An 11,719-nucleotide genomic window follows, 5' to 3' on the forward strand; every position below is an offset into this window, starting at 1 on the left:
CCAGTGCAGTGCTGAGGGAGTGCTGCACTTTCGGAGATGCCGTCTTTCGAATGAGACGTTAAACCGAGGCCCCGTCTGCTCTCTCAGGTGGACGTAAAACATAGAAACATAGAAACATAGAAGATAGGAGCAGGAGTAGGCCATTCGGCCCTTCGAGCCTGCTCCGCCATTCAATGAGATCATGGCTGATCATCCAAATTCAGTACCCTGTCCCTGCCTTCTCCCCATATCCCTTGATCCCTTTAGCCTCAAGAAATATATCCAACTCTTTCTTGAATATATTTAATGAACTGGCCTCCACCGCCCTCTGTGGCAGAGAATTCCACAGGTTCACCACTCTCTGGGTGAAGAAATTCCTCCTCATTTCAGTCCTAAATGGCTTACCCCTTATCCTTAGACTATGACCCCTGGTTCTGGACTCCCCGGCCATCAGAAACATCCTTTCTGCATCTAGTCTGTCCAGACCTGACAGAATTTTATAGGTTTCGATGAGATCCCCTCTCAATCTTCTAAACTCCAGTGAGTATAAGCCCAATTGACACAATCTCTCCTCGTACGTCATTCCTGCCATCCCAGGTATCAGCCTGGTGAATCTTCGCTGCACTCCCTCCATGGCAAGAACGTCCTTCCTCAGGTAAGGTGACCAAAACTGCACACAATACTTAAGATGTGGTCTCACCAAGGCCCTGTACAACTGCAGCAAGACATCCTTGTTCTTGTACTTGAACCCTCTTGCTACGAAGGCCAACATACCATTTGCCTTCTTAACCGCCTGCTGCACCTGCATGCTTACCTTCAGCGACTGGTGCACAAGGACACCCAGGTCTCATTGCACTTCCCCTTCTCCCAATCTATTGCCATTCAAATAAAAGATCCCACGGCACTATTTTGAAGAAGAGCAGGGGAGATCTCCCCAATGTCCTGGCCAATATTTATCCCTCAACCAACATCATTAAACACAGATGATCTGGTGATTATCACATTGCTGTTTGTGGGAGCTTGCAGTGTGTAAATTGGCTGCTGCGTTTCCTACATTACAACAATGACTCCACTCCATTGGCTGTAAAGCCCTTTGGGATGTCCCGAGGTTGTGAAAAGCACTGCAGAAATGCAAGTTCTTTCTTTCTGTTTTTAGAGGCCTTATGAAAGTGACAATGAAGATGAAAGTAGTAAAAGAAGAGCATCCAGGCCAAGGAGACGCAGCAGCACATCGTAGAGAGGCGTCTGACAGTGTTATACTAAAGAGGAGTAAACCCGAGGGCAGGTTTCTCGCTGTACTGTTAGAATTAACGAAACCTCAACCTGCACCAGAGGTGCTTCTCCCACTGGATGTGTCGGGCACATTAAATGGACATATGCCACTTTGAACATGGGCACAGATTGGATGAATTATGGGTAGGCCTGTGCTGTGCCAACAACAATGTTTTCATTGATCAGGCACTTTGAGCGGAAAAGCGTGCAATATATTTTTTACAACTAATTGTATTTTCTTTCTGTTTAGACCTGCATTTGTTGATTAAGCTTTTAAGAGTCACAATCCAGTCTTGCTCAAATACCACTCTTGTGATTGTTCCAACACTTTGCACCACAGGAACAGAGAGATGCAGTTCCCTGCCCATGTGATGGGCTCCCCATTCAGGCATGCCTCTGTGGGCAGCTTGAGTGGAGGTCGGACACTTGGCCACAGAGGAACAGGGCTGGGGAGGGGAGGTAAAGGACTGGAGGGAACTGTCGGTTTAGCGCAGTTCTATTTAATCTGTATGTCCTACAGTGCTAGTAGGGGCATTTCACTTGTGTGTGTGTGTGTGCTGAGATAATCTTGGCGTAGGATAGTGATGGTGTTTACTTGCTTTCTGTTGCATAGTGAGCAACGCCGAATCACAGCTCTGTCAGAATTTTCAGCCAGCAGGCTGTGAGTGGCGGTCACGAAATACGTGGAGCAGCAACTTGGGAAAGGAGCATCGTTGAAGGGGAAGCCAAGCATAGACCCCTGGGCCACATCCACTGTCACTAACATTCAGTTTTATGTAATCATTGCTTTAGATATTTTTAGATTTTAGACTTTTTTAAACTACAATATTGATGAAATGAGCAATTTTATATGGTACAACATAATGCTTACTGCATGAGATCTGAAATAATTGTCTGTTTTATATATACATATAAGAAAAGTAAATAGAGAAACTATTAGTGGTGTATTTAATCTCAACAGGAATTTAAGAGTGGCACGTTCAAAATGTTGAAAAGCATGTTCTAAATCATAGCATGTTTGGACACTGTTACAGAATGATGAGTCAATTCACTGGAAATCTAGACACAGCTATTGCACCTTCAATAGTCACCCTTACTGCGAACTATACGTGTTGCAACAGTAAGCTGATTGCTAGTCCAGATTTTCAATTATTGTAATACCTTGCAAAACATTAGTGCCTGATGCCTGGAATTCATTGCCTTAAACGGTTTGAACTGTCAATTCTGCCTCTGTTTAGTTTACATAAGCGATCCTGCAGGGTTACTAACACTTGTACCCCTCCACCCAAACCACCTTGGTGACTTATCTTTGGAAAGTGAATTTTAGTGTCACCTATTATATAATAAAAAATCCAATAATTTTACAATAAAGTAAGTAGACTTTATGTAACTGTCTGTCAACAAAAGCCAAGTGCTTAATTTGTGTTTTCAGACACTCCAATACCCAAAATGTTGCCCATGAAGTGAGATACTGTTATCATTCAATAACCATGCACCATACAGTCTAAATGTTATACAATGAAAATTATGCTATGATCCTCTTGGTCTGTAACTGTGGACAAGTGTCGTACTTTAAGCAGGATTCATACATGTTGAACTGTCTGAATTTCCCTCCGTCCCTCCACACTCGTGCTTTATTCACCTTTATCGGCTTTCGGCTTCTTGCATCTGAAATCTCGGGTAGTAAGATACATTTCCACATCATCAGGAAGCAACAATGGACATGTCGCCTTAAGCCGCTGGTTTGATATAATCCATAAATTCCAACTACATTTGTGCAATTGTTCTAACATATTCACAACCATTTAATGGTTCAAAACAGTGAGTGTGCGAGAGATCGAGTAAGAAAACCCTCTTTCCTTCCGATTCTATTGGTCAGATGAAATAGTCGTGGTAGGATTCCTACACAACTGAATTACAGAGGAAGAAATAAGCTGCATACAAATCTTGAAAAGGTTCATTTTGAACAGATCATTTCAACAAGACAGTAATTTGAATTGTCCCCAATTCTAAATGTTAGAAATGGAGATACACGTTAAACTGAGAGTAGCTGAGTCTTCAGATTAATAAGGTTACAGGTTCGATTCCGCTCTGTACTGAATTATTGGAGTTAGACTGTATGTTTGAGAGAAGTCGTGTTGGATCCGGAGGGTAGGAAAGAAACCCCGTGTCAATAAGGTGCTGCAAGGACCTGTGCGGAGCACCGTGTTAATTTGGTGATTTCCTTCCAATGACATGTCATGAAACTGCTCCTAATGAGCACCTTTGGTAGATCACAGCTGCATCAGCATGGGAAGATGCGACCATTGACACTTCAATGCATTGCAGGTCTTGCTCCCAGGCTGCTAGTGATAGTGGTGCTTTGAGGCTCTCGAAGGTCATTGTACAGCTCTGGAAAGTGGATGTGTGAGGACAAGGTGGATAAGCAGGCACTTGCCTCCATTCCTAGGTAGTGATTGTGTGTGGATTCCCGATTCCAGCCAATGACTCCCTGAGGCTGTGCTGCCCACTAGTAAACAGCAGCAACTTGCATCTGTAGCGAGCTCCTTGTTTGCAGGAAGGTGACTGAGTGCTTTACAAGGGGCACAGAGACACTGAGCAGGAAAAATGGAGGGGATGGTTGAACAGGAGGGTTTTAGAAGGCTTTTGAAAGCGGGGAATGAGGTGCAAAATGGAAGGAACAGGGCGGAGAAATTCAGAGGGCAGGAGTTTCATGGTTGAATGCCAGAGATGGAGAAAGGGGTGAGAAGTCCACTGTTAGAGGTGTGGGAGTGGGTGCAGGGATGTAAGGGAGGAGGAGACCACTCAGGTAGGGTGGAGCCTAGTCATGGAGTGAGATGAAAATGAGGTTGAATATTTTGAAATAGACAGGGTGGGGCACAGGTCACCAGTGGAAGTGGCGAAGGATGGTGGTGTGTGACTCAGTGAGGATGAGGTGATTGTTTTTGGATGAGCTGAAGCTTGTGGAGAGCTGATGTGAGAAGAGCCGACTAGAAGGGCGGGGATGTTGAGCCTTCAAGTGACGACGGCCGTGGACTACGGCCTCCGCAGCAGAAAGTGAGAGATGTGCCAAGGGTAGGTGACTCGTAAAGGTGGGAGGAAGTGGTGTTGGTAATGGGGTGGATGTGAGGGAGGAAGCTGAGCTCACCGTCGAGTGGGTCGCTGAGGATTTACACTTCCTGACTTGGCATCAGCTGGCAAACGAAGGAGGCTGGACCTCGGAGTAGAGGCTCGGAGATGCTGACAGAAGTTCAAGTAAGGAAAACTTTATTCATCCCTTTGCTTGGGGAGTTGGAAGCAGTGCAGTCATATCCTCAGTCTCCTCCTTAACCCGAGGAGCCCAGAAATCAGCCAGCCAAGGTTCCGAACTGTTGTGCCACGACTTAGACATGCAGCACCTGGAGGTAGAGAAGCTGGTTGAAGCTGTTTCTCTTTCTGTTGCTCACTCTCCCGAGCAGCAAGTAGGGTGCCCCACTTGATCAGGTCAACATAAACGCTGAGGGGGGGGGGGGGCTGCAGGAAGATCCGAGAGGACTTGTTACATCGGTACGTGCAACCCAATTCCACACGGGCAAGCAGTGAGCTTCTCATATTTGTTTCTGAATTAATCGATTTTAAAAATGCTATAGAGGGAGCAGGTGGAGTTGGTGACGCGTAGAAAGGTGCCATCTGCATAGGAATCCAGATTGGCAGCATTGGCCCGAGCTGTGTAACTTCCCCAGTGGCTGGCCAAGTTGATTGGCAGCAGAATAAAGTGGGCCTGCTGTCCAGGGTAAAGTAAAACAGCCAGCTGTTGTCTCATTCTTGTGTTTTAGAACTGATGTTCAGGGCAGCCTTGTGTTGTGCTCGCTCGCTCTCCTGTGACACCATCGAGCTAACCTGAATATATTAAAGCTCACTGCTCGAAAACAACCTAGATTATAGGCCTGATGAGATGTCAATGAGTTGGACTGAAAGGCAATGGAACCGTGGGCTTTCCAGATCTTCAGCCGAAGCTGTGCCCAACATTCCATTTTCATTGCAACGGGGAAAAGCGAAAGCGCACGAAGGCGCAGTCTGCAACACCGGGGATCTAGAAATTACTGAAGGCATTGAGAGTGCGGAAGGCATGAGATTTATTAACAGAAGGCTAGGAGGTTGCTGCCATTTTGGGGTTTGCTGTTTTCTGCCTTTCAAGTCAAAAATAATTTACCTCAGAGTTGCAGATATTAATGTGGCAAAATCATTGTAAAGACTTCAATCCAACGTTGCAGAGTCCAGGTTTCCTGGGGACGTGGCCCTGCTGATTAGACTGGGACCGTACCTGCTGGTGCCCTCTGCTGGACCTGCTGGAGTTTGCAGGGTCAGTGAGGGAGAGGAAGGGCTGGTTGGACGCCATCCTGGAAGCTTCCCGCCTCCAACCGCTCAACCCCAAACAGCCTTTCTCCCATCTCCAATGCTTTTATAACTGATAAACAAAAGTGTTCAAAGAATATGTTAAAAAAATAACCCTAGCCACGTTCCGCAAGACCCCGAGAGAGGGAGCTGGTGTTTTATTATAAATAAATAAATAAATAATGACCCATAATTTGCAGTCAGCGGCGAAGAAAGCTTCTCTCAAAGCTCACAATCTCTGTGGCGAGAAGTTCGGCTTTTCCGACGTTCAGTTGAAATCAGCGCATGTTAGTGGGGAATCCCTAGTGCGAGCTGCTGTGACGTCAACAAGCTGTCTAAACAGCCAATCACAACACACAATTCTCTGAGACCGAGAACCAGGAAGTGGGTAAGCTCCTTTTATTCTGACTTTTTAAAAATGTTAGAGAGCAAAACAAAGATTGGGGCTCTCACATGGGGAAAAGGGAAACCTGAAATAAAGATGAACAAACTTTAAGTTTCTTAATTGTAATTTTTATTAAATTGGAGAAATTTGACTGCACAAAATTAAAATTAGTTTTTCAGGGCCATAGCATTTGTCAATATGCTGTTAAATCCCCAGTTACACCTAATCCAACAAGTCTAACATTTAATGGGGTGTTTAACAGCGGTATTACCGTGGAAAAGCCCAAGTTTTCATCAGTTTCACTGATTTCCCTGATTATCTCCAGGAGGGATCAGACCCATTAACCTTTTAACTCTTTTATGTTTTAATCAGCCTGCAGTGCTTTTCAAACATTTTCTGTTAAAACCTTCAAACACCAGGCCAGAAATTCATGAGATTAGGTGCTTAACATTTTAACGCAGTTTTATGGCCTTTCTCTGCCATTTTAACGCAGAATTTTCAGCCCATATCTCTCTTTAATCCCATCAAAAAGATTTATTTTCATGGACTTAAAATTAAAATAATTACGCACGACACACACTTTTACAAGATTACCATGCAAAAGCTGTGGTTTGCGGGAACAGACTGAACGTTGTGCTTTCAGGTGACCTCCGGTCTGAGGTTTGTGATCTATTAAACTCTTACTGATTATTAACGTCACACCTTGCAATTGGCTGTGGGTATTGACTATTGTAATATGGACAGTGTGGGCTCTCGCCCCAGTTACTCAGGATAACATGGAGATCCATGCTGTGAGCTTGTAAATAAACTGCAAACAACTTTCTCACTCTCAAATGCACACACACACCAACTCACAATCGTACACTAAAGCAAAATCCTAAATATGGAAATCTCCATTTTTAATATTAAGTAAAACACTTCACCGCTCCAACCCCGCTCCCTATTATGTTTCCAAACCATGGCAATTCTGAAAGTTCAGTGACAGGAATTTGCAGATCAAGCCAGTTAGTATATTCCCACCAGGGAACATCCTCTGCTCAAAAAATAACTGCTGTAACCAGTCTTAAAGAAAACCAATCTTCACCTAAGACAAGGATCCCACATGCCCTAGAAAGTCCCTCTGTGTAAAATCCATTATATTTTTAAAGCTGCATTTTAGCAGTTTGTTAGCTTCCTTGTAGACAAGTACGAAATAAACACCGTTATAACTGAAAGCCTTAGAAACCGTTAGCTCATCTTGAAAATCTTCTGCTTCAAGTTCATGTGGAACGAACGATGGGAGACGCAGCATTTAACTCGCTCCGAGCGATGCCAGTCCAGCCCTCCACTCGATCTGATTATTAATGCTGGCAATCTCGGGGTCAGGCTGTTTTCTTCTTGTGAAACATGAGTTCGATGAGACGAGACGCTGATGTCAGCTTAAAATGTTGACAGTTGGCAACTTGGATGGAAACAATGGATTGAGGGGAGAGTTGCCCATTCATGATGTCACTGCGATGGGACTTGCTACATGAGAGTTTAACATTTCGAATTGGAGGTAATTCAATAGGACGGTTAGTGCGGCATTCCTAAAACCGCAATCCGCCCTTGATCCCAAGCTCAAATACAGGGAAGCATAGCAGCTGTCAGACGACCTCATTTCAAAACTGACAGCAACGTCTGCGAATAGGCTTGCCTCAGATTGATCAACCCAATCGTGGAAAGATCAGGAGGCCGTGCCACTTCCTGTGGAAGTGATATAATCGATTCGATCTGTTTACTGCTGATTCTGTTTCTAAATCAGCTTTACTAAAGGAAGAATCCTGATAGATAACATTTTAATTTATGAATTTTGATGAATAATTGCGTTAGCGTGATTTAGACACAGGAAGGAAGGCCTAATCTCACCAGTTCCCACAGCGCCCACTTTACTGTAACACAACTTCGGTAGAAATTATTCTTTGTAAATTTTGGAGGCCGAGTGTTTTAAAGTAAAATTCAAAAACTGCATGGCACCATGGAACATATCCTTAGTCATAATATTCTTTGACAACATCCAAATTTTAATCTTGTGTATTGTTTTGCTGTGCTGCTGAAATGTTACAGTGGAGTCCTCAAATGTTTAATGGTTATTCTTGGTCCTTACCAGTGATTCTGACTGTGTTGCTCTACAGGGGTGATAGTTTCAAATGGGTGCTCCCAGTGAGGAGCAGCACTCCTCGGGAGTACAGGTTGGGTTCTGCAGCACTGGGCGTGCCAGATCTTGGAAACACCTCTTGTATCTTGCAAGAGTTTTTATGACAACTTCGACATGTGTCCTCACTGGACAGGGTCCTGTAACATTCCACTTAGAAAGTACAATGCAGTCACTTACTAGGAGGGGATCCCAGAATCTGTATAATGCTGTATCGTCAAGACGACTTCTCGATAATTTATTCATGTCATACTTAAAACTGTGTTTGTAACTTATTTAATCCCCCCCATAAACTCCTGCCTCACAAAGCAGCTGCCAGTGTTCCTGGTTTGCTTCACTTAAATACTGCAGAGGCGGATTCAGAGATCAGGAGCCACAGAGAGGCACTGCTTAAGTGTGAGATATGCACATGCGCCTTTATTCAAATGTTGCAGTTACAGTCTGCTGCTTCTGGTTGCAAACGTTCCCTAGTGTCGAGGACAGTCTGAAGAGGCCAGGATCGTATTATGGAGAGGCTGAGAGCACGGCCCGTCTATCAGTAGAATGATACGGAGATCCAACTAGCCAACATTGTTTTGACACCAGTGGGGTTTTCCCACAGGAAACAAGCCCACCTTCCCCGGCTGGTGGTGTTAGTCTCTGAAAACTGTGCACAAAATATTTTTCTGCCAGAGAGTTGTGTCAACAAAGAAACATTTATGCTTACAGACAAATCTCAAAATATCGCACGAACACCAAAGCATTAATCTTGAGTGGTTTTGATAGAAAGGATTATAATCACAGCAGCAAGTGAACCTCCCTGTGTATGTGGAGCCCTGATTAGCTGCAACTGCACATTCTTCTCCTGCCTTTGATGTAAGGTTAACTAACCTTGATGGAGTTGCTTTTGTACAATAACTACAGGCCTGTAATTAACAGTGCAATTTTCTAAATTAACAAAGAATTTGGAATTAAATTGATATTTCAATATTTGTTAAAATATATAAATGTTTAATCAGTGCTACGCTAATTGACAAATGGCAGTATTTGCTTCTATAACTGAAATCGATAAGCAAAGAGAATCCGAGAACTGGCATGTACAATTTTTTAAGCTTGCAAAATATTGGCGGTTTGGCGAATGTTACATTGAACCTGGATTACTTTGGGCTAATTCACCCAAACTGCTGATACAGAGCAGGGATTTCTTGTTTGTGGTATTAATGAACACTCTCCTTATCCAGATGCTGGGCTCTGTATATCTGAAGACTGTGATTGCAATTTTGTGCAGTATTTTTCTATAAATAAAGTGCTGATTTAATGTGGACTTTTCAGGTTTACTTGCCATAGTTATCTGAATGTTATGAAAACAAAGCCATGTACTAATATTGGGCTAATACCAATGATCTTTCCAGTCTATAATGGGAGACTTTGAGTAATGTAAACTTGATGGAGAACACTTCACTAAAAGGACTCAACTGATTGAGTGGAATTGACTGATAATTGAAACCGAGGAACCTGCAAGTGATCATAGATTCTTACAGCACAGAAGGAGGCCATTCGGCCCATCGTGCCTGTGCCGGCTCTTTGAACGAGCTCTCCAATTAGTCCCACTCCTCTACTCTTTCCCCACAGCCCTGCAAATGTTTTCCTTTTCAAGTATTTATCCAATTCCCTTTTGAAAGTTACTATTGAATCTGCTTCCACCGCCCTTTCAGGCAGCGCGTTCCAGATCACAACTCGCTGTGTAAAAGTGTTGTTCCTCATGTGGCCTCTGGACCTTCTGCCAATTACCTCTGGTTACCGACCCTTCAGCCACCGGAAGCAGTTTCTCCTCATTCACTCTTGTCAAAACCCTTTATGGTTTTCAACATGTCTATTAAATCTCCTTCTGTGCTGTAAGGAGAACAGCCCCAGTTTCTCCGGTCTCTTCACATAACTGAAGTCCCCCATTTCATGAAGTATTTGTGATTCAGAGACTCTTTGAAGAGCGAGGTGCATCCTGTGTTTCTGATTGGCTGTTTCCCACAAGGTGCATTGGATTGAATGCTTTACAAAACCTGACCGAGAATCTGTCAGTAACTAACGGGTTGGGCACTCTATAATGGGGTTGTTGTTTTCCATCTGAGGGTCATGGCATCGATTTTTAGTGGATAAACAAGGGAACGTTGTTGTTCTAGTTTCTACTACAAGGAGTGACACAGTGGGGTAAAAAATCCTTTTTTGTTTGTGTAGCAACATTGTAAACCTGTCCGGGAAGAATTCCTCTGTTTGGTATTTGCAGAGAGAATTGTAAACACGTTCCTTTGCGAACTCGGTTCCGATTCTTCACAAAGGGATTCAGTCTCTCCACACAGCAGCCAGGAGAATCCTGAGCCCAGTGGTGGCAAGAATATTAACGGTCACATGCTCCTTCGACAAGCTTACTAGAAACAACATTCACCTGGTTTGAGTTCTGCCACACTGATCTCTGCTATCTGTAAAAAGAAATGCATGTTTGTTACTTGTGTTGAATTTTAATAAATATTTTAGTTCTTTTGTTACCTTTTTCCGATTCTAAACCTTCTAAGGTTTATAGGATTTAGGAATTGACTTCTATTTCATTTTATTTATTCATTTTTAGTGAGAGATCTGAAGCGTTGTTTTAGGTTTTTATCTCTTTTGAGCTAATTCTGTGAATTTTACTGCTATTAACTACCCACTCCTCGTAGCTCCAGCAGTGCTGTGCCTCTGCTCCCTGGCCAGTATGGGACCTAACCAAAGACAGAGCTTCCTATCCTTGGGCGTCAGCCGCGGCTCACTGGGCAGCACTCTCTCCTCTCAGTCAGAAGGTTGTGGATTCGAGTCCCACTCCAGAGACTTGAGCACAGTACTGAGGGAGTGCTGCACTGTCAGGGGTGCCGTCTTTCGGATGAGACGTTAAACCGAGACCCCGTCTGTTCTCTCGGGTGGATGTAAAGATTCCATGGCACTATTTCAAAGAAGAGCATTGGAGTTATTCTCAATGTCCTGGGGCCAATATTTATCCCTCAATCAACATCACTAAAACAGATTATCTGGTCATTATCACATCACTGTTTGTGGGATCTTGCTTGTCTGCCACGTTTCCTACATTACAACAGTGACTACACTTCAAAAAGCACTTCATTGGCTGTAACACGCTTTGTTTGAGTGGTCGTGAAAGGCGCTATAGAAATGCAAGTCTTTACAGTCTTTTACAAATGGTAAATGAGACATAATTGAACCACAGAAGCTTTACAGAACAGAGGGAGGCCCCTGTGTCTCTGGCAGCTCCTTGCTTGAAGAATCCAAACTAATCCCACTGCCCTGCTCTCTCCCCATGACCCTGTATAGAACCGTTTCCACATTGAATAAATGTACAAAAGTGTGAATTTCTATTACTGCTCCATTCCATAAATATATTGCCATCTTCACAAATTAACATTCAATTATTTTGGTTGCCAACTTTGTAAATTATGAAAATATAATGTAGATCAACACACCTTAGACATGCAATGATTTCAGTGTTCAGACTCACTTATTACGTTTTAATTGGTGCC

General features: G+C 43.5%; 1 protein-coding gene across 1 annotated transcript in view; it reads left to right on the plus strand.

The window, feature by feature from the left end:
• The window catches only part of LOC147097248 (death-associated protein kinase 2-like), a 163,396-nt gene extending 153,910 nt beyond the window's left edge, over positions 1-9,486 (plus strand). The window contains exon 12 of the mRNA XM_085972041.1: positions 1,136-9,486. Within this exon, the coding sequence (XP_085828167.1) occupies positions 1,136-1,216 (81 nt within the window). The 3' untranslated portion in view covers positions 1,217-9,486. The remainder of the gene's footprint in view (positions 1-1,135) is intronic.
• Positions 9,487-11,719: the final 2,233 nt, after the last annotated feature.

Source organism: Somniosus microcephalus, chromosome 32 (genome assembly GCF_052327205.1).
Source record: "Somniosus microcephalus isolate GS21.2 chromosome 32, FLI_Smic_1.0, whole genome shotgun sequence".
Lineage (NCBI taxonomy): Eukaryota > Metazoa > Chordata > Chondrichthyes > Squaliformes > Somniosidae > Somniosus > Somniosus microcephalus.